Genomic DNA, 27519 nt, shown 5'->3' with positions numbered 1-27519 from the left:
TCATGCAAGGACTTGTGGAGAGTCCTGAGTGCACTGTTCCACTTGCTGCCAATGCAGATTTGTGGGCATGTAACTCCAGGCATTCTAGCACCTGAAGGAGGTACCACATAGGTACTGCTAAGAATTCCCCAAAATTAACTCATTTAAATATGGTTAGGTAGTATAGTATGTGTAGAGGTGCAAAATCTTTTCAGCCATGATTCATTCACAATTGGATAAATATGGAAGCGTCACATCCTAGTTACAGAAACACTTATTTGTAGTATAGACAGCCTAAAGCTATTTCTGGAAGTAAAAAAATTAACGTGGGTATTAAAGATAAAATTCAATCTTTACCTCTCTGTTGAAAGTATATGTATTAACTTTAATAAAAATTCACTGAACATCTGAGGACAAGTTGAAGAAAGGTGCACTTGTAATCGAGTAAGAAATTCTTGCATAGCTTGTGTAGCTGTTGGCCCAACCTGAAAAGAGATTTCAAAAGTTGTTTATGCTACGAGGAAGCTTTTGTTTAAAATACAATTACTGTAAAATGTTTTATAAGAAAAGCATTATGGAAACTAAGCTTGCATTCCGGAATAATTTCTGTGGAATTTCCATTGAGTGGATACAAGTCTTAACTTTTCTTATTTGCATTCTACCACCAGCGATGGGTAGTAACACCACAAAAGTTCAGTTCTTGGATGAAAACAAATAGATTATTCCCTTCATAACAGTTACCTTTTTAAGAAAATTTCTAATCTTTAATGAGTAATGTAGCCTATCCAACACAAAACCCATTAATCTGAACTGATTTTCACATAGAAACATATACATTAGAAGTAGTCAGTAAATAAATATGTAATATAGGCTGGTTAACAATATGAGGATCTTAATTTTCATATTTCCTCACTTACTTAACTACATAATCTTAAAATGGTTCATTAACAGTTCTCCTCCTAACCAATTTGATTTCAGTTAATGGGGTTTACTTGCATTATTTTACTGTATCTAAAAACAAAATTGCTATTAGGAAATCCCTCACATGGAATATCAAGTCATTGGTATACTGTGTAGTGTTTGATTCTACCATAATGCTCCAGAATAGTTCAGAAAAGAAAAAAACATATCCATGAGTTATGCTATTAAATAAAGAAACTAGCAGCATGAACAAAGGAAAAGGTTATTTACCTTACCAATAACTTGAAAAGAAAGCATAAACTCTGGCAAGTCAGGTGTAAAAGTATAATTAGGAAGGCCAAAAAATAATATGAAGAGCAACTAGCACATACAGACAAAAACAAACAGTCAGAATTTTTCTAAGTACATCAGAAGCAAGAAGCCTACCAAACAATTAGTGGGGCTACTGGATGATCGAGGTGCTAAAGGAGCACTCAAAAAAGACAAGGCCATTGCAGAGAACTTAAACAAATTCTTTGCATTGGTTTTCACTGCAGAGGATGTGAGGGAGATTCCCACACCTGAGCCATTCTTTTTAGGTGACAAATCTGAGGAACTGTCCTGGAGTGAGGTGTTAACAGAGGAAGTTTGGGGATAAATTAAACAGTAATAAGTCACCAGGACCAGATGGTATTCCCCAAGAATTGTGAAGGAACTAAAATATGAAATTGAGGAAATACTAACTGTGGTATACAACCTTTCGTTTAAATCAGCCTCTACAACAGATGACGAAGGATCGCTATTGTAACACCACTTTTTTAAAAAGGCTCCAGAGGCAATCCTGGCAATTACAGGCTGGTAAACCTAACTTCAGTACGAGGCAAATTGGTTGAAACTATAGTAAAGAAAGGAATTATCAGACACATCAATGAACATAATATGTTGGAGAAGACTCAGTGCAGTTCTTGTAAACGGAAACTATGACTTGCCAATCTGCGAGAATTCTTTGAAAAGTCAGCAAACATGTGGACACGGGGGACCCAGTGGATAGAGTATACTTGGACTTTAAAAAACAACAAACTAACAACAAAAACCTTTGACAGGGTTCCTCACAAAAGGCTCTTAAGCAAAGGCAGCAGGCACAGGATAAGAGGGAAGGTTCACACATGGATCAGTAACTGGTTAAAACATAGGTAACAAAGAGAAGGAATAAATGGTCAATTTTCACAGTGGAAAGAGGTAAATATTGAGGTCCCCCAAAGATCTGTACCAGAACCTGTGCTGTTCAATTTATTCATAAATGATCTGGAAACAGCGATAAACAGTGAGGTGACGAAGTTTGCAGATGACACAAAATTACTCAAGATAGTTAAGTTGAAAGCTGACTGTGAAGAGTTACAAAGGGACCTCACAAAACTGGCTCACTGGGCAAGCAAATGGCAGATGAAATTCAACGTTGATAAGTGCAAAGTAATGCACATTGGAAAACAAATTCCTAACTGAAAAGGAGTACTTGTGGCACCTTAGAGACTAACCAATTTATTTGAGCATGAGCTTTCGTGAGCTACAGCTCACTTCATCGGATGCATGCCGTGGAAACTGTAGCAGACTTTATATATACACAGAGAATATGAAAAAATACCTCCTCCCACCCCACTGTCCAGCTGGTAATAGCTTATCTAAAGTGATCATCAGGTGGGCCATTTCCAGCACAAATCCAGGTTTTCTCACCCTCCACCCCCCCACACAGATTCACTATCCTGCTGGTGATAGCCCATCCAAAGTGACAACTCTTTACACAATGTGCATGATAATCAAGTTGGGCCATTTCCTGCACAAATCCAGGTTCTCTCACCCCCTCACCCCCCTCCCAAAAACCACACACACAAACTCACTATCCTGCTGGTAATAGCTCATCCAAAGTGACCATTCTCCCTACAATGTGCGTAATTAAGGTGGGCCATTTCCAGCACAAATCCAGGTTTTCTCACATCCCCCCCACCCCCATACACACACAAACTCTCCTGCTGGTAAAACCCCAGTTTCCACGGCATGCATCCGATGAAGTGAGCTGTAGCTCACGAAAGCTCATGCTCAAATAAATTGGTTAGTCTCTAAGGTGCCACAAGTACTCCTTTTCTTTTTGCGAATACAGACTAACACGGCTGTTACTCTGAAACCTGTCAAAAATTCCTAACTATACATCTAAAATGATGGGGTTTAAATTAACTGCTAAAACTCAAGAAAGATCTTGGAATCACCATGAATAGTTCTCTGAAAACATCTGTTCAATATGCAGTGGCAGTCCAAAAAGCTAACAACGTTAGGAACCAATAGGAAAGGGATAGATAAGACAACAAAAGGTTTCATGCCGCCATGATATGAATCCATGGTACTACCACATCTTGAATATTGTGTGCAGTTCTGGTCACCCCAGCTCAAAAGAGATGTATTAGAATTAAAAAAATACTACAGAGAAGGGCAACAAAATTATGCAAAAAAGCCAGCTTCTATAAGAGGAGAAATTAAAAAGACTGGCATTGTTCAGTTTGAAAAGAGATGAGTAAGGGGGTGGATATGGTAGAGGTCTGTAGCATCATGAAAAGCGTGGAAAAAGTGAATAAGGATGTGTTATGTACCCCTTTACATACACACAAACCAGGGATCACCCAATAAAATTAAGAGGCAGCAGGTTTAAAACAAACATCAGGAAGTACTTTTTCCACACAATGCACAATCAGCCAGTGGAACTTGTTGCCAGAGGAGGCTGCAAAGGCCAAAAGTATAACAGGTTTCAAGAAAAGAATTAGATAAGTTCATGGAGGATAGTTCCATCAGTGGCTATTAGCCAAGATGATCAGAGATGCTACCCCATGCTCTGGGTATCCCTAAACCTCTGATTGCCAGAAGCTGGGACTAGGGATGGACCACTCGATAAATTGCCCTCTTCTGTTCACTCCCTCTGAAGCATCTGGAATCAGCCACAGTCAGAAGACAGGATACTGGGCTAGATGAACCACTGGTTTGACCCAGCATGGATGGTCTCATGTTCTTATGAGTTCTTAGAGATATTTGTCCCTGCAGGTGCTCAACCATAGGATGTGTGAGTGCCCACACACTCTTGATTGAAGACTGCAAAGTAGTGTTTGTATGCTGGTGCCTCATGCTCTGAATGAGTGCATATAGGGAAATGCAAGCCCATCACCACTCAGTTCCTTCTTAACCATGAAGCAGAACTCCAAAGGAAAGGAGAAGGAGCACCTACAGAGACAAAACATTCTGGAGAACTCAAGTTACGGTAAGATAAGTACCCTCTCCCTCTTCAAGTATATGTCCCTATAGGTACGCCACCAAAGGAGACTCCCAAGCTGTAACTCAGTGAGGAAATAAGCTGCTGATGAGGTAAGTCCAGGACAACTGGAAGGACTGCATCACCAAAGAGCCATCTCTGGAAACATGTAAGATAGTGTAACGTTTGGCTAAGATATGGAGAGAAGACTAAAACAATCCAGAAGAGTTCTGTTACGGGCTTGTTCTTCAGTAGAGCTACAAATGTGGACTCAGCTCTAGTGGAATGTGCTATTACTCAGCGAGAAGGCTGCACCCCCATATTTTCATAGCAGGTCAAGATGCAACCCCACTTCGCCTTTATGTGAAAACTGGCTGGCTCTTCATCCCATCTATAACTGATACAAATAGCCTGAGAGAGACCTAGAATGGCTTAGTCTTGTCCAGATAGAACGCAGGGGCCTTTCGGACATCCAGTGAACGAAGGCTTGATTTCTCTCTGAAGAAACGAGGTTTTGGGTAGAAAACTGGTTGGTGAATTTCCTGGTTAACGTTATGCTCCAGGAGACCTTTGGAAGGAAGTGAGGATGGGGATGTAGCATAACCTTGTTTTTGTAGAAGGTGATGTATGCTGCATTAGCCCAGCTCCCCCATTCTCCTTCCTAAGGTGATGGCAATTAGGAACAAGATGTTCAGGGAGAGGTGGAAGAGGGACTAGATTGTCATTGGTTTGAAGGTTTTCCATTAGGTATTTAAAACAAGATTGAGATCCTGCTGGGGGGCCAGGTGTCAAACAAGAGAGAACAATTCTAAGAAATCTGGTTGCTGTAGGATAGGCAAAGACTGAAGCCTTGGATGGGTGAGTGGAAGGCTGTGATGACAGCCTGATGTACTGTAATAGGTAGTAGTCCAGGATCTTGGAAAGCAGAACTTCCAAGGCTTGAGAAGGACACCAGAATTGGAAGCATTTCCATTTTTGGAGGTAAGTCTTGTGAGTAGTGGACTTTCCACTGGATAACAAAACTGACTGAAATCTATCTGAAAAGACCAGCTTCATGTCTGAGAGTGATTTAGAAGCCATGCTCTCAGATTCGGGGGCGGGGGGTTAGGATGGATGATGGTCCCTGAGTTCTGTGTCAATAGGTCCTTTGTGAAAGGCAAGCTAGGGGACATTAACTCCAAGACATGGATGAGGTTTGGGGTTACCACACCTGTCTCAGCCAAACAGGTGCTATGAGCATAGCTCTTGCTCCTTCTCAGCACAGCCTGAAAGGGTCTTAAGGATTAACAGAATAGGTGGGAAAGCATAAAGAAGGCTATTGGGCCTTGGTGTTATCAGGCATCCCCCTGATACTTGTGGCTTTAGCCTCCCTTGGAGCAGAACAGGCAATATTTCATGTTGTTTGGGGTGGCCTAGAAGTCTACCCTGGCATCCCCTAGGGGTATATACTCACGCCTCCCTATATACCCTCATGTAGAGCACTTTGCACTGCTCAGACAAGGGCTGACAGACACAACTTTGCAGTCTCTGATCGAGACTACACAAGCATACATACAGCTTATGGTAGAGCACTCATAGGGACATATACTTGAAGAAGAACAATAATTACACAGAAAAAATTATCACAATCATCTAACACCATAAAAGTGATGATGGTGCAAGCCATGGACATAATGAGGTTTTACAGCACTAGGTAAAATAATTACCTATAATTCTGAGTTACTTCTGTTTTTGTAATTAGCAGTATTACCTGTTGACTGTGTTGATTTGTTCCATGAGGATTAGTGCCTGAAAGAAATTTCACTAAAACATGAATGAGGTTGGGATCTGACACCAACAGTTGGGCAGTACTTTCCTGAGCTCCGATGGCACTGCTTGAACCAGCTAAAAACAAAAACATAAAAACAGAATTTGAACTGCAAGTACTAACAAAATTAATAAAATTTATACTTGGTACACACAATGCATTATTCATAATACATCATTATTCAAAATGGAGTAGGCTACTATAAGTTATTTACCATTCACTGAGGTTCCGAGTATACCATTTTTCCCCACCACCAAATCTAACAGATCCCCAACTGTTTAAAAAAACCACATAGATTCCAAAACCAGAAGGGGTTGTGATCATCTAGTCCAGAGGTTCTCAAACTGTGGTCCGCAAGCTCCTTTCAGGTGGTTCGTGGATAGTTCTCTCTAAGGTGGCCGCACACAAGAGAATAAAGGGCCACCCACCTAAATTAGTGGAGCTGCGCATGTGTGGCTCCACTAATTAGGTGCCTGGACAAGACACATATGTAAGGTGAGGTGGTAGCCTGGGGGGGGGGGGGGGAGGGGATAGGGAGTGAGTGGGAGGGGGCAGTGGGATGAGAAGAGGGGGTAGGGGGAATTTGGGATGTGCAGGGCTGCAGCAACCAGAGAAAGAGGTGACTTTCCCCAGCTCCAGGGTTGTGGCTGCTGGGAAGAGACAGGCCTCCTTCCCAGCCCCAGCTCAGGGGCTGCCACGGCAAGGGAGACCCGCCCCCACCTCCTTCCCAGCCCCAGCTCGGGGGCTGCCACGACAGGGGAGAGAGGGCACATCCATCACATTAGAAAGGTAATACTACTGATATTAAAATAGGAGTTGTGTGCTTTTATTTGTAGAACAAAAAATGTGAATTATGATTGGGGTTTTTTATATAGCGTTTTTATCCAAAACACTTTACTATAGTTAGCTCATGGTACAAACAACATTTGGAAAGATCATTAAGTGGTCCACAGAGACCCTCAGCAATTTGCAAGTGGTCCGCAAAAAAGAAAAGTTTGAGAACCACTGATCTAGCCTGCTCTCCTGTATAACACAGGCCATAGAACTTCTCCAAAATAATTCCTAGAGCATAACTTTTAGAAAAACATCCAGTCTTGATTTAAAAATGGTTGGTGATGAAGAATCCACCACAACCCTAGGTAAATTGTTCCAGTGGTTAATTACTCTCACCGTTAAAAATTTACACCTATTTCAAGTCTGAATTTCTCTGGCTTCAACTTCCAGCTACTGGATGTGTTATACCTTTCTTTGCAAGACTGAAGAGCCCATCATCAACTATTTGTTCCCCAGATAGGAACTTATAGACTGTAATCAAGTCACCTCTTATCTTTTTCTTTGTTAACTAAATAAATTGAGCTCTTTGAGTCCCTAACTATAAGGCATATTTTCTTATCTTTTAATCATTCTTGTGGCTTTTCTCTGAATCCCCTCCAATTTATCAACAGTCTTCTTGAACTGGTAACACCAGAACTGGACACAGTATTCCGGCAGCAGTTGCACCTGTGTCAAATACCTAGGTAAAATAACTTCACTACTCCTACTCAAGATTCCTCTGTTTATGCATCCAAAAATTGCACTCGCTCTCATCATCACACTGCGAGCTCAGGTTCTAATTATCCACCATGACCACCATATCTTTTTCAGAGTCACTGCTTCCCAGGAAAGAGTCCCTCATATGGTCAATATGGTCTACACTCTCTGTTCCTAGATGTATATGCTTACATTTAGCTGTATTAAAATGCATAATATTTATTTGCACCCAGTTTACCAAGCGATACAGACTGCTCTATATCAGTGATCTGTTCTCTTCGTCATTTACTACTCCCCCCTCCCCCCAATTTGTGTGTCCTCTGCAAACTTAATCAGGGAGGATTTTATTTTTTCTTCCAGATCATTACTAAAAATGTTAAATAGCATAGGTCCAAGAACCAATCCATGTGAGAGCTCACTGGAAACACACCCGCTTGATGACGATTCCCCATTTACAATTTCACTGAGATCTATCAGTTAGCCAATTTTTAATCCATTTAATGTGTGCCATGTTAAATTTGTATCATTCTATTTTTTAGTCAAAATGTCATGCAGTACCCAGCCAAACGTCTTACAGAAGTCGAAGTATATTAAGTCAACACTTTTACCTTTATCAACCAAGCTTGTAATCACGTTTAAAAAAAAGATATCAAGTTAGTTTAACAGGATACGGGTTCCATAAACCCATGCTGACTGGCATTAATTACAGTACTCTCTTAATTCTTCATTAATCAAGTCCCACAGTCAGTCCACTCCCTCAATTTCTGAATTTGCCCATAAAATATTCTTTAGATAGAAGCAAGTTTTAGTTTTGTGGAGGCAATATGTTCCGAGAACTCTATTTATTCTAACTTTTGATCTTCCTCAGCCCAGGTCTTTTCTATTGTTTTTTAACTGCACTCTAAGGTCTCTCAGGCAAGGACTATGTCTTCTATCTGCTCTTTAAAGCACACTTTCGGCAACTACTGTATATACTTGGAGATTTGTCAATAGGAATAAACCCTCCAAGTTTGGGGGTGAGTGCGATATTGAAATACAGGTAAAATGAGAATAGATCAGATAATCAAAATAAAGCTTAATGAATACATAGCAAACTTACTCACGTGCCTGACATATGATTAAGAAAACTCAACTACAACAAGACTTGGGAAAGTGTAGAAGCCCTACTGGAATAGATACATTTACTTACTTTCACCAAACTGCATGGCTTGAACATCTATTTAGATAGATACAGACTTCATCCCATAGATGAGATGAGGAAAAAAATATGGAGAAGTTTTACTTTCTTTGTATTTGAGAGTTTCCTTGGCATCTATTTTATCAATAACTTATCCCTTGGAAAGGATGTAGATGAGTGAAAAAGGAAAACTACTTACGAGTAATTCTGTCTTTCAGAGACTTCCTCTTCATTATACAATAGTTTCCTTATACTAACTAATCAGTCTCCACCCACCAGGAGGCAAAGTACTGTCGGTCAAGATCAGTATTAAATCCTGACAACTTCTATCTCAACTGAAAAGCTTTCAAAGCAGTGAAATAAAGTTATAATGTTGGAGAGGCTTGCCATGAAAAGAAATCCCTCGAGGGAAACAGGATGGAAGGAAAAACAATGAGGAGTCCTTGGGGCACCTTAGAGACTAACAAATGTATTTGGGCATAAGCTTTCGTGGGCTAGAACCCCCTTCATCAGACGCATGGAGTGGAAAATACAGGAGCAGGTATAAATACATGAAAAGATGGGAATTGCCTTACGAAGTGTGAGGTCAGTCTAACGAGACAATTCAGTTAACAACAGGATACCAAGGGAGGAAAAATAACTTTTGTAGTGGTAATGATAGTGGCCCATTTCAAAGAGTTGACAAGAAGGTGTGAGTAGCAGCAGGGGGAAATTAGTATGGGGGAAATTAGGTTTAGGTTTTGTAATGACCCAACCACTCCCAGTCTTTATTCAGGCCTAATTTGAGGGTGTCCAGTTTGCCAATTAATTCCAGTTCTTCAGTTTCACATTGAAGTTTTTTTGTTGAAGAATTGCCACTTTTAGGTCTGTTATTGAGTGACCAGGGAGAAGAGGAAGACAAAAAGATAAGAATTTTCACTGAGTAGTTTTCCTTTGTCATAAGTTGCCTGTCTACAACCTATAACAGATTTTTCATATTAAGTAGATATAGCAAACACATGCTGAAAAAGATTCTTACAGAGGTACAAGGAGCATATGCTTCACACTGATTTGCTAATATTGTTTTGAGTCCAATTAATTAAGCCAAGACTGATGAAGAAAACTAAACTGGGCCTCAATAAAGTAAAAAACAGGCTGAAGCAGCCTTCTCGACCTCAGAGGTAGGCAGCATCAGGCCCATGAAACAGTAAAGAAGGGATGTGCTGTAGTCCACATTTGACTATCCTAGAGGAAGGAAAGCCAGCCTTGCTTTGGTGGGAGACAAATCTGAAACAGCAGGGTAGGTGTGCAAATTGTTGAAGAGGACCAAGCTGGGAAAAATGGAACCTCTGAAAACAAACATGGTTTGCTACTCTAGGGCTCACTTTGGCAGCAACCAATACTATCATTCTGGACAAGTTTATGATTTTCTTTAACCACACACGCATCCAAAATATTTAATTAAATGAAAAAACACATTGATATTCTTCATAAACATATTTATACCAAGCATAAAAAAGGCACATTGTCCAAAATAAAGTTTAACGCTGCAAATAAAAAAATACTACAATCTCTAACTAGTTAGACTCATGACTTTTGTATCTGCTGCAAGATACATCAACTTTTTTCTTTTTAGTATGTAACCTATTATGAAGTTTCAACTAATCCAACCTGAATGTGATAAAGTCATGCTCATCTGATGCTCAGCTGCCTGCACAGCTTTTAAAAGTTCATCTGAATTCAGATGCTGTGTTGCATGATTTTATTTCTACTACTTTTCACCATTTTAATACAATGAACTGCAACAACCTCCTTTAAATGTAGATTCAGAGTAGAAACTGGTCTCCTCCTTTTTAATGCTGGAAGAGGATGAAGCAGCTCAGGATTATGCACCCATTAGCCAAATTTCAGCCTCATTCTGTTCTGGGCTCAATTTATGACCTTTATATTTAAAATCGGTCTTATTAGTTAAGTAATGGCAATGCCCCTAACTTCAATTTTTTATTTTTATTTTTTGGTTCTCTTGTGTTTTCCCCTCACTTTTTTGCTAATTATATCAAGAGAGATGTCCATGGAAAGTGACAGCAGTGTCAGCCAGTAACCTATCAAGTATCTCCAAAAAACTCATTCAATTGTTTTTGTAAATTCTGTACCTCCTTATAGAATATATTGTTGTGCTATGTTTTGATCTAAGTGTGCAATAATCAATACTTTTATAGTAGTCAGATGCAAACAGACATATAATCTTCCTGAAACATCCACTGAATGCTATTGGGAAGATTGGTCATATCACATTCAACCACCCATCTTGTAGTAATGTTAGTGGTGATTCTTTTGTTCTTCCTTAATTTTTTTCTCTTTTTCCACTTGCAACATTTAGTAGTGAAACTGCAAGTTAACTTTTTATGGAGGACTGTATTCAGGGTACAGTGTTTTAAATTGCTCATTGTGCATTACCTGGAGTTGAAGTTAGAAAAAAAGAAAACCTGCAATTTTTTTTAGTAAGCTCATCTTCATCTTTCAATATTTCTGTGACCCAAGGGCCTATAACATTCTAGGGCTCAAGGCTTACAGATGCCAAACATGTTAATTGGAGGGCAGTGCTGACCAACCACCTGTATACTGAAATTCCCAGTGGTGCTCTGCCTGAAGGGAGCAAAGACAGTTTTCAGATCTTCTTACGTTTGCTGAAGAACAGCTTCAAGTTGATCATGTCTTCATTTGCTTCCACAAGAACAGAGATGAGAGCTCCATTGCTCCGTACTTTCAGCTTTTTGGTCTTTGAAATTGTGAGACCAGGGCATCCCTTTGTCTCCAAGAGACCAGATGCTTGCTTCATGGCCTATATGTTTGAGAGAGACCCTTGAGAAGAAGCACACTCTTGCAGTCGTCTGGCCTGACTTTGTCACAGGGGCATGTTGAAGACTACGATACAGCTCCTGAAGGAAGCTGATGTAGTGCTTCTGGAAAACCTGAAACAGTGACTTAAGTTATCATTGAGGCTACATTTTGAGGCTGATAGCATAAAGTCTCACTTTCAAGATCAAAACTTGACGAACTGCTCTTTTAGTTCAACAGACAGCTTTATTCAAGGAAACATTTTATCTTAGAGTATCCAAAGAAACATTTTTTCTGCATTTTGAGATGAACAAGAATCCTTTCTATCTTGCTATTTAACAACTCCTAACAATATTCACATTTTGTTTTAGGAAAATTATTTGTTTTTCATTGTGTCAGTCCTCTTCATTTCCTACCACTTCCTTCATCTTTTGCCATATTGACACAGATATATTCATACATGTCTAGTAATCACTAACAGTCATTCGCAGTATTGATCAGCAGCTTTCCCAGTTACTAATCAGAATGTGAATCAATCCTCTAATCAGTTCAATAATGAAGGTTAATGGTGCAAATATCTGTAAGGTGCAGGTGCAGCCCCAAAGACACTGCTATTCAAAGACACTGATCTTGTACGCAATGTCAAGTGCACAGAGTGGGAGGCACATGGACAACTACTCAAAGAAGAAAGTTTTCCTGCTGGTTCTTTTGAGGATTCTCTCCTGTCTGCCTAGAGGCACTATAAGCTGGTTTTGTCATCTTTACAGCAAAGGATCTGTCCTGGCTGCCTTTCTCCTCCTCTCATGGATATACCCCCCAGCCTTTTTTCCCCTCTCATATAGGGTCTTGAAGGGCAAGTCTTCTGCAGTGTTCTGGACCTCCCTGGGAAACCCAGAAGAGAGAGCCCTGAATCCTGGCGTATCATGATAGCAGTTGCCATTGACCTTGATCCAACGTCAGCTGCATCAACCACAGACACTAGTGCAGTTCTGACCACCAGCTTGTCTTCGCTGATAAAGGCCTGAAATTAAGCCCTGTTGTGCTGGGATAATTAGTCCCAAGGAACATTGAATAATTTAGATCATACTTAGCTAACACTGCTTGATGGTTCAGTATTCAAAATTGGAGGCTAGTAGATGTAAACACCTTCCTGCCCAGCATGTTTGGCCTCCTTATCAGTGGTGACTGTTGGGTATTGCTGCCTACATCTTTCTGTGGCAGTCTAAGCAACCAGGCAGTTTGGAGGGAAGTGGGAAAAAAAACCTCTGCTTTCTCTGCCAGGACAAAGTCACATTTCTCAGATCTGTTGGGGGTAGGAGGTTGCCAGTGTATGCCATTTAACTCATGCCTCTTCCAGTATGGCTTCATTCACCAGAAGTCCTATCTGGCTGAATCCTGTGGGTTTCAGGATGTCCCAGAACTTATGCTGTGTATTCTGGACTTCATCTAAGGAGAGTTGGAGTTCTTCCACCACCGTTCATAGCAGCTCCTGGAACTGCCTGTGGCTTAACTCTCAGTGGAATACACACACGGATCAAAATGCAAAGAAGAAAGTGACTTTCCACACACTAATTGAAATGCTGTGCAACAGAATACAGAATCTTTCCTCCAGTCTGTTGGAACCGATTCAAAGAAACTGACACGCTCAGAGGTTATTCAATAACATATAAGAATGAAATGAAGTCCTCATGTTTGAGCAACCAGACCATTTGAACTCTCCAACTTGCATCAGTGTCAAACCTTAGATCATTTCTCCCTCTCTAAATGCACTGAAAAGTATACTCAGAGCCAAGACTAAATTTCCTCATTGCAATTACAAAACAAATCAAGAGGCGATCCAAAAAAGGGATAATCTCATGTTATTTCTCAAAGTTTAAATCTTTACAAGATTTGACATGACAAGCTCATATAGCCCTATAAATTTCCAGAGTATTGCTAAAACAATAGATAGAGTGTTTACAAAATTTAACATAAAAAGGATTGTGTTCCCCTAACAAGGTTTGAAATGTGTATGTCTGGTATACCCTGGATTGACTTGTGTACAGGCAAGATCTGGCCTCTTGCCTTCGTACAGAAAACAGGTACTAGCTTTCCAAACTCAAATTATGTTTATCATGAAAAGACACTCATGCTCTCCATCTGAAAAGAAAGATAGTTTGTTGTGGCTAAAAGAAAGAAAAACAAGTAAAAAGAATTTCTTCTCTTCCTATTCCATAAAAAGATGAAAAATTGAGACACTAGAAGCCTGTAGGATTGCAGGGTGAGGCCTACTCTATGGATTCCCTCTCACAAATTGTTCCAGATGCAGCACCATGAACAAAAAAAATATAACTCCATAGCTAGAGAAGTTAGGGTACTAACATCATTTTGGTCAAAAAGGAGGGAGGAAAGAGTAAAAGCCGAAAAAAAAAAGAACTAGAAGTGGAAGAACTCCATAACAGTTTGGTGTAGTGGATTTGGCACGGGACTGAGTTTGGCAGCTTGGGTTATAGTCTCAAAACAGCCATTTACTCATGAGGTACTCTCGGGAAAGTTACTTAGCCTCTTGGTTTCTCCATCCGTAAAATGGGAACAACAATGTTTACCTGCCTCAAAGAAAGAGGACTCGGTGTAAGATAGTATGGCAGGAGACCCTGAGGAAAGCCGAGAAAGCAATGGATGGATTGTATCAGAGAAGAAGGTAAGCAGGTGGACCTTAATATCACCTCAAATAGAGGAAAATGGCAGATCCTGGAACAATTACTCTACACCAGATGAAGGGATAAGGGGAAGAAGATAGCTTACATACCTCAAAGGGATGTTGCGTGGGCTCATAGGTTAATTAAAAGTTTGTAAAGAACTTCGAAAATATCAAGTGTTTTAGAAGAGATTTATTAGTGTGACATTTAGACAGGACAGCAATGGATGTCCTAGAAATACTTAATTATAGTTTCTCAATCAGCACTAACACTTTCAACAAGGGACTGACAACAAATTTATTGGAATTCCCTGTCTGCGTTTGCTGTTAAATGATGTCACCAGATATTCAGAATGACCTAAGGGATTGTCAAAAAATGGTTACAAAAATATTTATATCTTAAAGGGTTATTTTATCAAGTAGATTTAACTGCATGTGTGCTGATGAAGTATAGCTTTATGAATTAAGTTGCATTCCACTCGGCAACATCTGAATAAAAGTACATTTTGGTTCAAGCCCTACTTCATTGTAAAAATTTAGAAGAGCATACAAGGGTGTCTATTCACATGAAAGAAAAAAAAGTCAGAAATGTTAACCAAAAAAACCAGTAAGTTAAAAGCAGTTAACAAAAACAGAGGATTTACACTGAAGGTTATAGATTGATAGAAATGTAACAATTAAACTTTTTTAAAGTTCTTGTTATGCCACTGTAGTGAGGTATTATGGATATATACTATGTTGGGGGGAAAAAATCTAGCTAAATTACCTTGCATGGTTTTCTTTTCTCCCTATTTTTAATGGACAGCTCAAGGGAGTGAAAGTCAAGCTAAGTTTTCCCTTCCATCACCAGTTATAAAAATGTTGCCATCATTAAGAACCTACTGTTTACAGGGGGACATGAACAGCATAAATGATTTAGTATGCCATTCTGATGATGTACAAGAAGGAACAGAATTCAGCCCCTCTCTTTGTGCTGTTAACTCTGCAGTATTAACAGGAATAAAAAATGGAGCAAAAATGTGTGTCACTGAAGACAGTAGGTAAGCTTGAAAGGAGCAGATATGCTCAGTAAGAATATCCTCTTTTAAATAGAAGCTTGTTAGATGAACTATACTTGAAATCATCTATTTATTCCACACATGACATCACCCATAGTATGGATTAATAGTAAGTCACTACATATCCTGTGTAAAAGTCAGACACCCTGCAGGTGAATGGCACCAAATTCACTATCTGTTCCCTGAAAAAAACCCTGCATTTATTAAGAACCTTTTTATTTTACTTTATTTCATTTGTAATTTAGTTTTCAAGCATCATAACAACAACAACGTTCAGAGAAAACTTACAGTTAAGCTGCATGTTCGTCATAAGAGTTAGGCTATGAAGCACAAGGCACCATGTCCGCAGTAAGGTATTAGGATACCAGGCCAGGACTGTCAGAAAGCTAGTTACTGATGCTGTAAAGAAGAACATACTGTATTTTTTCAAAATACTGAGCCCTTAACAAAAGGTAATAATCAGGAACTTATATTAGGAATGAAAGTTCATTACATTTCTTTTGATAATAATCCTGTGCATTTAAAAGAAACTGTACATGAATTAACACAAGTAGAATTTTTCATAATGTCAATGTAAAATCCTTCCATCTTATAAACAAAGGTAGCACATGAAAAAAAATGATTTTTTCGTTTTCAAGAAATACATTATAGCATTCTACAGCTATGAAGTATGCAACTTCATTAATGTAGGCTTTAATGTTTTGAATCTTTGCTGAAGAATACTGTAGTTTTTTTAAATAAAGAAAGGCTAACCACAATTATTGACAAAAATTTGAGGTATGTCTTCATACCAGGCTGCCACTAAACTAGAGCCCCAAATTACAGAATGGAAAAAATGAGACAGTGACTGATCTGTTTCAGTGCTTCAGGAGCTAGCACGGTTAAGACTTTTCTACAACAAGGCCGCTTTTCCTGTGTGGCTCAAAATCCACTCCTCGGGATATGCTGTGGGGTTGTCATTTCAGCAGCAAAATCCCCAATAACATGTTCACTGCAGATTTCAGGTCACATGGAGGATTCACTAGTGAACGTGGCAGGAAGCAGTTACAGGCTGAATGAAGGATGCTTTGCTTATTTCTAGGGCTGTCGATTAATCGCAGTTACCTCACATGATTAACTCAAAAAAATTAACCACGATTAATAACAGTTAAACAATAGAATACCAATTCAAATGTATTAAATATTTTTGGATATTTTTCTACATTTTCAAATATATTGATTTCAACTACTACACAGAATACAAAGTGTACAGTGCTCACTTTATATTATTTTTTATTACAAATATTTGCACTGTAAAAATGATTAAATAGCATTTTCAGTTTACCTCATACAAGTACTGTAGTGCAATCTCTATCACAAAAGTGCAACTTACAAATATGTAATGCAGTGTACATAACTGCACTCAAAAGCAAAAAAAATGTAAAACTTTAGAGTCTACAAGTCCAGTGAATCCTACCTTCTTGTTCAGCCAATTGCTAAGAGAAACCAAGTTTGCTTACATTTACGGGGAGATAATGCTGCCCACTTCTAAATTACAAAAAGAAAAGGAGTACTTGTGGCACCTTAGAGACTAACCAATTACAATGTCACCTGAAAGTGAGAACTGGGGTTAGTATGGCACTGTTGTAGCTGGCATCGCAAGATATTTATGTGCCAGATGCGCTAAAGATTCATATGTCCCTTCATGCTTCAACCACCATTCCAGAGGACATGCTTCCATGCTGATGACGCTCATTAAAAAAAATAATGCATTAAATAAATTTGTGACTGAATTCCTTAGGGGAGAATTGGATGTCTGCTGCTCTGTTTTACCCACATTCTGCCAAGGTTTTACCCAAGGTTTAAGAATCTGAAGTGCCTTCCAAAATCTGAGAGGAATGAGGTGTGGAGCATGCTTTCAGGAGTCTTAAAAGAGCAACACCCTGATGCAGAAACTCCAGAACCCAAACCACCAAAAAAAGAAAATCAACCTTCTGCTGATGGCATCTGACTCAGATAATGAAAATGAACATGTGTTGGTCCACACTGCTTTGGATTGTTATTGAGCAGAACCCGTAATCAGCTACAGCAGTGCCATGCAAACATCTGTTCTCACTTTCAGGTGACATTATAAACAAGAAGCAGGCAGCATTATCTTCTGCAAATGTAAACAAACTTGTCTGTCTGAGCGATTGGCTGAACAAGGAGTAGGACTGATTGAACTTGTAGGCTCTAAAGCAGAGGTGGCCAATCTGTGGCTCTGGAGCCACATGCGGCTCTTCAGAGGTTAATATGTGGCTCCTTGCATAGGTGCCAACTCCGGGGCTGAAGCTGCAGGCGCCAACTTTCCCATGTGGTACAGGTGCTCACTGCTCAATCTCTGGCTCTGCCCAAGGCCCCTGCCCCACTCCACTCCTTCCCCCAAGGTCCCCGCTCCTTCCCCGAGTCTGTTGTGCCCTTGCGGCTCCTCCTCCTCCCCTCCCCCGCAAGGGTCCTGCACACCACAAAACAGCTGATCGCAGCGGGTGGGAGGCACAGGGATGGAGAGTTAGGTGCTGATCGGCGGTGCTGCTGGCGGGTGGGAGACACTGGGGGCGGGGGGAGCTGATAGGAGGCTGCTGACATGTTACTGTGGCTCTTTGGCAATGCACATTGGTAAATTCTGGATCCTTCTCAGGCTCGGGTTGGCCACCCCTGCTCTAAAATTTTACATTGTTTTGTTTTTGAATGCAGGTTTTTTTGTACATAATTCCACATTTGTAAGTTCAACTTTCATGATAAAGAGCTAGTACTTGTATAAAGGGAATTGAAAAATAGTATTTCTTTTGTTTTTTACAGTGCAAATATTTGTAATCAAACATATAAAGTGAGCACTGAGCACTTGAAACAGCAGAAAAAAGTTCCCGTCTCCACCTTCTTTGGACTAACCAGTTCAAAGACCTTATTTTCTCCCATGTCCTTTGATTGGAGTGAGTGGGGCAGAAGAAGGTGCCACAGAATCATATTGACTAGAGAAGGATGTCAGATATATCTCCTGCTTCTGGCAAGCAGAGCATTCCAAATAAAGTCCTCACAGAACAAACAGAAGTGATAGAACGGCAACATATTAACCACTGAAATTTAATAATACTAATTCTGAGCAGTATCCTGTGATGGTTTCTTCCACCCTTCCAGAAAAGGCCAAACTGGTAGAATGCTCTGATAAATTTTTTGAATGCTATTCAGAGGTTATGTTAAGGAAAACAAAGTCAGAGGATTCTCTGGAAAACAAGATGCAGAGAGTTTTACCATGGATTTCAATGGGAGCATTAAGCCAACACTAGCTACTTGTGAAAATCATATTCTAGCTGTTTACACACCTATTATCCCATTCTAGAATATTTTTACCTTGATTCAGAGAAATTACAGGTATCCGATTAGCATTATAAAGGAAAACGTCAGCACCATTATCTTTACTCCCAGAGGAGCTGGAATTCAGGCTTAATGTGAGCCATAACTGTAGAAGCGACTCAAGCTGAAAATAATAAAAAAAGATAAATAGCTGATATAAAATAACAAATCAGCAAAAACAGAACTGTACTTCTACACCTTGAAGTGTGAAAAACAGACTATTTTGATTTTTAAAATGTCATTTATCTTATCTACATTCTCTGCTATCACACTCTGGTGACAAGCATAACTAAGCACAATCTTCTTCAGAAGAGCTTTGAAACTTCGAATAGATGTACAGCAATTTCAATAAAATTAAACCTCACTTAACATAGTACATGAGTACTTTTACTCTAGTCTGGCAATGGCTTTTTTATTTCTATATTTTAAACACAATTAAGAATTATCTATGCTCCAAGTTTCTCTTAGAAAAGAATGGTTTACATATAGCCTGACAATCTCAATATTTAAGATATCTCAGCAGAAGTTCAGCATATAACTTTTGGAATGCGCAAAGCCAGTGACTTTCATTACTCAAAAGCAATGATGGGACTATGTTATTCAAAATCTGCTAGTGCAATAGACTTTCGATTAAATATTTAAACTGATGTGGGGAGGCACACAAATGTGCTCAGTAACTACAAATGTGCATATAAATTGAAAGGTAGGCCCCGAAGTATCCATGGGCATACTGTTGAATTTGCATGTGTGCGCGCACATGCAAGGGCAAAACATGTAAACGGGCCTCCACTTTTCCATCGTGTGGCCCTTACATAATCAGGACCATTAAATGTTAAGTAATTTTAACCTTTAGTGAAATTCATCACTAGTTGAGGTATCCAGTGTCCTACAGTGAAAGATCCAATACTGTTTTTAATTACAGAAGTGTTAAAAAAAGTTATGTTCTGTAGACAAGTATTTAGGATACCTAATAATTTATTTTATCTCTATTTGTACATGAGAACTTAAAAAGTCATCTACTTAACAGGTACTTTTCCCATTCCATTTTCAATAGTTTAAAACTTTGAATATGGGGAAATGTAACACTCCTCTCTCAATATTAGCAATAAGTACTGTATTAACCAAAGTTCTGAAAGTTCATAATTCCATACCTGAACATGATGGACTTGTAGCATGGAAAAGAGTTTGTTGAAGCACACACTCAGCATAGGTATGGAGGACAACTGTATGATCAGCTGGTTGGTCTGGTTAGCAGCATGTAATCCCCTTAGCAATGAATCATCTGTTCCACTAGGAGACTGAGTTACTAAAAAAATTAAATCAAGTTTTTTCATGAATTCTTTTGTAGGAAAAAAGTTACACTAGGCAAAAAATATTTATATTTTCTTATCCAGTACTGATTGAGTGACAGGTATAAAGCTCTTTACATTCACTATTTGGGGCATGACCCCACTGGAATGGACTTTCAAAGCTATTGGCCAACAGAAGCTCTATGGTTCTGCTGTGCACTACAGTCAAACAGACTACTGGGAATTCCCTTTGAAGCATTCCACACAGTCCCATTCCAAAGGGGAGTATTCCACTTTGTTTAATCACAGCCAACAATCAAGCTCTTGAAAACAAATGTAAAGACTTCACTGAACACGTCTTTATTCAACTAGAGTCTCCGAATGAAACCCATTCCTCTTCTTTATAGTGTTTCGCTTACAGCAGTAGAAAATGGTATATATTTCACAACTTTGTAAAATGACTCACTTATTTTTTAGTATCCCCACTTGAATGATCAATTTACAAAATTATTTGAGAATCCTGAAGTTAACCCTAACAAGAAAACAAGTTTTAAGTGAAATTCATGGTCAGTAAGTGAAGAGAAAGATTTAGCAATATATAGTTACATGTAGGCGACGTGTTTGTTAATGCTTGCAAAATGGAATCAGCCTCTAGAGTAGACATCATTTTCAGCATCAGCTCTGCTTGCTGTTCCAGTCCAACTTCTAGACGGGCATCCAAAGCTATAGAAAGCAGCATACAAGGTAACATTTGAATATCAAACAAACGTGGATTATAATGTACTTAAAGATTGAACAAAAAGACACTGCTTGATCTACTGTGAGATCAACACAGCTACACATCCAACATTAGCAACTGGCAAAACATATTTTTTTTTATTATAATTGGTGAATAGGTTCACTGCTCCTTATCATGGCGGCGAGTGTTAGACATGTATACTCAGAACAGCAGTATCAAAAATTTTGAAGTAATCTGTAAATGTGTGTTCTCAGGTAGTGATTAACAGAACACTGAAGTGCAAAAAAGTATACTTCACTTCTCACTTGGCTGCCCCTTCCACAATTACTCATGTACCGAGCATGTGTGCAAGCACCATTTTTCAGTGGGTCATAATTCTGGAATCAGAACCAGTTTCCAAAATAACAAGTGAGGTACTTCTTACTGAAGGCTCTTTTCCCTGCAACACTGTCCGCTTCTTATCTCTGGTTCAGTAAAGCACCTTTGAAAAAATTATGCCTTTTTTTTTTTTTTTAAATGTAGCAGGGATTGAGTAGGAGAGTGAAAAAAACAACTTCAGAACAGCTAGACCATTTTTGTTCAAACCTCCAAAACAAATGCATCATTCTTTGCAAATGTCAACCCAGTAGATGAAAGTTTTAGACAGTCAAAAGTGACCGAAAAAGAGTTAGAAATTGAAGTTTTTATGTTCTTAACTACAGCATGCACTTTCACTCTTTTTCTAATACACTAATTCCATCTATAATGTAAAATCTGTATAATCTTTTCTAGTTTACTGCATGAACCTCTGGTTTGCCAGCAAAAGAAACTTTGTTTATACTTCTGTGAATCTTAAAATTCTGGTGTATGAACTTTCAAACTGTGCACCTCAAAGTTAAATCACTTAATGATTTCACAAGCAGAAGGCACGTGCCAACTTCAGCATTATATTAGCCATTAATTACTATTCAGCAAAGCAAATACTTTAGAAAAATATCTAAAGATTCCACAACAGAATTGAAGTGAACCTACTGCTTGCTTACCTTGAGAGACTGACACACTCACAGTCTGTGATCCATTCTTCTCTGTGGATACTTGCGGTTTTGCAACAGGAATTCCAACACCTCCGATATACGGGTTGTAGTTGTAAGTGCCATAGTCAGCACCCCAGTAATCATACCACGTGCTGCTTATAGGCTTTACCAAATGAGAGAATAAAATGTAAATTATTCATCTTTAAGCTGTACAAATAGAAACCATCTCAGATTTTCTCCTAAATATATTTCTGATATTGGATCAGTACACAGGAAATGTAAATAGTATATTTTATCCAACATAAACTGAAAAGCTGCATTAAGATTCAAGCAAAGGTTTTCAAAGATTCATCCAATGAGAGCTACCAGGTCATCCAATGAGAGCTACCAGGTGCTTAACTTATTTGACAATCAGGCCACTTATTTCAATGCCTAAACAAAGATTAAAAAACCTAGCTTTAGGCACCCATCTTTCAGAATCTTGGCATCAACTTTTACTTTTAAGTAATAAATCTTGCAATAATTAATTAATAAGTAATTAATCTTGCACATATCTATTATACCATGCCTTCATTTTCAAATTTACAGTTTTGCACAAGAGACTCTAAAATATGATTTCTTAAAAATACAGTGCAATATCAACATTAATTTATTTGTACAACAGTATTGCCTCGAGGCTTCAGTGTAAAAGGCACTGTACAAAATAGACAAAAACCACGTCTGCCCCCTAAGAGCTTCCTATCTAATTTACGACAATAAGCAATGGTTTGTATAATAAGCAAAAGGAAGGAGGATGAGGATATAAAAATAAAAGCATGTATTAACGTAGCCGAGTTGTGCGTGTGTATAGTTTTTTTAAATCAGAAGTCCCCATAGATCATCTACCCAGGTTTTCAGCTGGCAATTTATTGTAGCTGCATAGTAGAAGTGGGTCTTGAGGATGGATATGAACAGGATGAGCTTGGAAATGTTATGGAAGAAAAAGCAGCAAGATGTAATTGTCTATTTCAACTATATTTAAAAATACACTGATTTTATACTCCAGCTAAAAAAACAAAAAAGACTTTTAGTGCATCAAATATAAACATGTTTAGCTTCCCACACTGTTACTCTGAAATAAGGTATAGTGTTTAACACTTCAGCAGCCAAACAGATTGACACAGCAACTGGTTCATTTAATACTCCAAGTAGGCAACTGTGGAATTCTAAGTAGTGCTAATGCATTTTACAGTAGGGCGAGTACATCAAATGTATATCCTAACTTTTCACGCCAATGAGGGATAAGGTTACAAATGAATTGCAAGAAGCAATCAGGAGTAGGTTTTGTTTTTTAATACTACAATCTAGAATGTGTGGGGAGATTAATTACTACCCTTCTATTGTCTTTACGACTTGTAACATAGATAATCGTGGAATATTTTGCTTTTATAACCTTATATTATGATTATATTCAGTGTTTATGCTCTTGCCTGTCAAAGCCTGCCTCAACTTCAAAATATTGTTCTTTACAGCATACAGCTAAAGCAGGTCTAATGCCATGAAATATCACTAGACATACACCAGAAAGGTAAGAGATTATATTGTTTCACACGTAGAAGTTATTATGAAAACTCACGTGGGCCATACCTTGAAGACTTTGGCTGCAAGGGGATCTTTCTCCAGATCAATATCTAAAGGATCAATATCAACTTCCATCAGGTCCTGTAGTAATTCTAGGTCAATGTCCTTATCTTTTTCCAAAGATGATAGAGGTGGAGCACCTTTGGATGATTAAAACTGCTTTAATATTGTCAAGTAACAGAGCTAAAACTATAAGACCAGGCTAAAACATGCTTACTGGCCAATTTTAGGGCTGTATATACTTAAAATATTTTGTAAAAGCAAAGATTGTTGAATGAGATCACAGTTTGCTTTGTTTTCAACACTGTAATTAGTAACAATTCATCTTTTTTGAAAACGCTATAAATCAAATAGCAATTTGACTCATGTCTCAGTGAGTGCCTTATGTAAATTCAATATCTATCACCAAAAAAACCTTTACCAATCTTTTAGTTGAAAAAACCCAAAATGCTGCCATTAGGATAGAGTAATTTTTTCACCCAGAAGTTTTTTTTAAAATTGAAAATTCTATAATTATTGGGAAGTAAGATACGCGGAGCAAGACATAGCAAGTATAGAATGTTAACGTGCAACAAATATCTCTAATACGCCTGAATCTAGAATTCATTTCTATTCCAGACATAGATAATTCCCACAGTCATGAGCCAAATTACAAGGAGAAACATTTTTGCAAACACTCTTTTTGCGTCTTTATGATGTGCCAAGAAGACCACAAAAAAATTAATTAATTTCAAAAACACTAAAGGCTATAATGCTCTTTTTAAAAAAAAAAAAAAAAAAAAAAAAAATTCAAGTTCTGGTCCAATCTGGAAGACTTATTAATCACCAGGGTGCGTCTGTGGTGGGTAGAGGGAGATATGGCGGCACTAACCCTTTTTTTTTTTTTTTCTTTGCCATTCACCTTTCATGCCACCTCAATTCAGTTGGAGGTGCAAAATTTGGATAAATTATGTGCAATAAATAGTTTCACAATACCTATTTAATTTGTTATTAGTGCAACATTCTGAAATTTTTGTTGAATAGAGAAATACGTAGTTGAAGTTCTCTTCATAAAAGATTTTTCACTGCCATATTTTTAGAGGAGTAATACAGTATTGAGTTTACACAGGAGTACTAATTCTCTACAGAGAAATTAAACCTTTTCAAGAAGAGGTGCATGAAGCAGCTTGAAAGTCAGGCTAAGCCAAATTTTTAGCTCATCCTATAAAGGCCATGATGATGCTTTGGGCAGTGCTATATTTTACTCCAATGAATATTATTGGTCTCTCTGCTTCATGGAGACCTTTAGAGTTGCTGTGTTCCTCTTGTTTCCAAGAGTCTAGAAAGAGTAAAATGTGATACCAAACTGAAGTAATGTTCTACCTCAACATCTGTTCAAAGTGTAGCACTTCCAGAGGAAGCGGCTTCTGCAACAGGGGTGGGCAAACTTTTTGGCCTGAGGGCCACATTGGGGAATAAAAATTGTACAGCGGGCCATGAATGCTCACAAAATTGGAGTTGGAGTACGGGAGGGGGTGAGGGCTCTGGGGTGGGGCTGGGGATGAGGAGTTTGGGGTGTAAGAGGGTGCTCTGGGCTGGGACCAAGGGGTTCGGAGGGGGATCGGGGCTGGTGCAGGTTCCAGCTGGTGGTACAGGCTCTGGGGTGGGGTGGGGATGAGAGGTTCGGAGTGCAGGAGGGTGCTCTGTGTTGGGATTGAGGGGTTTGGAGAGTGGGAGGGGGATCAGGGCTGGGGCAGGGGAGAGGCTCAGGGGTGCAGACTCCGAGCGGCACTTACCTCAAGCAGCTCAGAAGCAGTGGCATGTCCTTTCTCGAGCTCCTAGGCATGGAGCAGCACGTGATCCTCGGAGTGGGCCATGCTGCTGCTTCCAGTAGCCACATGATGCAGCTCCTGACCCAGTGCCCCGGCTTGAGTGGGGCCAAGCCGCATGGTGCAGGCCCGACCCAGCAGGAGCTCGCGGGCCAGCTTAAAATGGCTCACAGGCTGGATCTCGCCCATGGGCTGTAGTTTGTCCACCCCTGTGCTAGAAGCTGTTTAGACTGCCGTTTTGTTCTATAGCTCTCTAAATTCCTAGTGTATTTAGTAAGAATTAATCATTGTGTTAATGAATTCCTCGCAGGAACAGATTATTCTTCAAAATACAATGTGCTCCCCAAGTTTACAGACCTACTTACAATGAAATAGACACCACCAAGAAAGAGCGTAGACATTTAGGATGTTAAATTTCTAGTTTATCAGCTCACTATCAACGAACCACACTCCTGAATCCACATACTATACTGTCATGATTGCTATTCAAGTGAACTCAGTGAGGAAACAACATTGAGTGTGAGCTCTCAGTAGTGTGTCAACAAGTGCAGCTGAAAATATTGAGCGGCCAAGTTGAAATATTATGCTTAAGAATTAGTAAGTGCTAAAGTTAACGGATACCTCTTGCTAACTGCAACCTTTGGGACCCTGATAAATGACAACTCAAAACTCGAATGCCTTGCTAAAATTCACACAAAAGTACTTATCTAAACTACAAAGTTACCGTGCATTACACAGTGAAAGGCTTGTGAGAGTTCAGGATTAAGCAAGCTTCAGAATGACTCAAGTACATCAAGCATTTAAAAATGTTAACTGACTAAACAGAATTTAACGTTCTATTTCCTAAACATCATTTCAATATAAATAGTACCTGAATGTTCACCTGCGATGTCATGTGTCAAAGGCTCATCTATCGTTTCCACTAACTGAACTGTAGACTGCTGAAGAGAGTCATCAGAGTCTGCAGCAGAAGCTCCTGCATCTTCTCCCATGGCTCCTTCCTCTATAGCTTCAGCTGCTATTGTTGCCAATAGTTCTCCTATACGTTACAGTAAGCAGACAACTCCTTTAGCAGTTCAGCCTGTACTCTGGCTGCAAGACTAATTAACATCTGAGCATACTCATCCAAATTTTCAAAACTGAACTGCAATTTTGGGTGCTTAATTTGAAATACCCCCATCTGAAAATCATGCCCCAAGGATATGCCCAACATCTTCTGAAAGCGAGAGCTCTGTCAAAAGTTTCAAACTGGGTATGCAAAATTTTTGAAAATGAAGGCCACAGTGTTTAAAATTATAATATCTCAATTAAATGTTTCATTTTATACTAATATCTTCAATTTGTTTCTTTGTAAAACCTACATGCTTTCATTATCATAATCACATTAGCAGACTTTTCCATGTTTCACATCAGAGAATCAAATAACGGGGGTGGGGGGAATTCCAGCTTAATGCATTTTGTTGTAAACCCACCACACCACACACCCTGAATTTTAACACACCTGCTAGAATATCTTGCAGCATACAACTCAGAGAATACTGAGCCCATGCTCCTCCCCAAGAGATATCTCCTCTATTAAAGTCAGTCCCAACCAAAAGCAGCAATAGCCTTTCTAGTTGAGTTTCATTCACAATCTCACACAAATGAATTGTTGGTCTTGTAGCATTTGCAATTCTAGCAAGAACCTGTAAAAGAATTTCAGAAATATACAATTTAACTGATTTTCCAAAAAATAAAACCCAACCAAAAAACAAAACAAACAACATGCACACAACACCCCAACAAAGTTAAATTTGTAAATGTAATGTCAAGATTTATTGTTCCAAGTTCGGGATGACAGTCATGAGTAACTATGTCTCAAATAATGAGTCTTCCCAAAAAAGTGGCAATAAACTCTATATTGCATATATCCCACTTTATTTATACCATTCATATTTCCATTTTATTGTTTGATGCATCAGATTTAGTAGTACTTCACTTTTTCACCACCATCTCCAACACACAGAGTGAAATGTTGACTAATTCTGGAAAGTCACAGTTCCCCCATTGACTATGACTTTGTTTACCCATTAATACAATGGGTTTATATACTTATCTCACAGGATGTTAGATGAAAGGTATGTAAGTGTGAGGTACTAAAAATAGATGCTACAGAAAGGGAAATGTGTTTAATGATTTCCTTTCACCTGAGTTAGACACATTTGTGCTAATGCCTTCATTCCTATAAATGCCAGAAGCAGTTCAGACTTGTTCAAGTGGCTCCAGGGTGTGGCCATGCACCTTATACTTTCAAACCAGGTGAGTACATCCAAAGTTTTATGGAAACACTCAATTCTCATTATTAGGCTCAGTATTGTTTAACAGTATTCAACTGTTTTAACTTCAGACATGGACCCAGAAGAAGCCATAGTACAAGAAATTCAAAAGAAATTTTAGGTGGAGTAGGC

At 38.9% G+C, this 27519-nt stretch overlaps 1 protein-coding gene across 1 annotated transcript in view; it reads right to left on the bottom strand.

The window, feature by feature from the left end:
• Positions 1–27519, bottom strand: part of BIRC6 (baculoviral IAP repeat containing 6) — a 320172-nt gene that overhangs the window by 180060 nt on the left and 112593 nt on the right. Inside the window, 10 exon segments of the mRNA XM_073338417.2 lie at positions 337–464; positions 5919–6052; positions 15523–15633; positions 18601–18727; positions 19755–19909; positions 20499–20615; positions 21654–21807; positions 23271–23404; positions 25956–26111; positions 26574–26757. Of these exon segments, the coding sequence (XP_073194518.1) occupies positions 337–464; positions 5919–6052; positions 15523–15633; positions 18601–18727; positions 19755–19909; positions 20499–20615; positions 21654–21807; positions 23271–23404; positions 25956–26111; positions 26574–26757 (1400 nt within the window).

This window comes from Lepidochelys kempii, chromosome 3 (assembly GCF_965140285.1).
Source record: "Lepidochelys kempii isolate rLepKem1 chromosome 3, rLepKem1.hap1, whole genome shotgun sequence".
Classification (NCBI taxonomy): domain Eukaryota; kingdom Metazoa; phylum Chordata; order Testudines; family Cheloniidae; genus Lepidochelys; species Lepidochelys kempii.
This window is presented reverse-complemented; position numbering and strand designations above follow the sequence as displayed.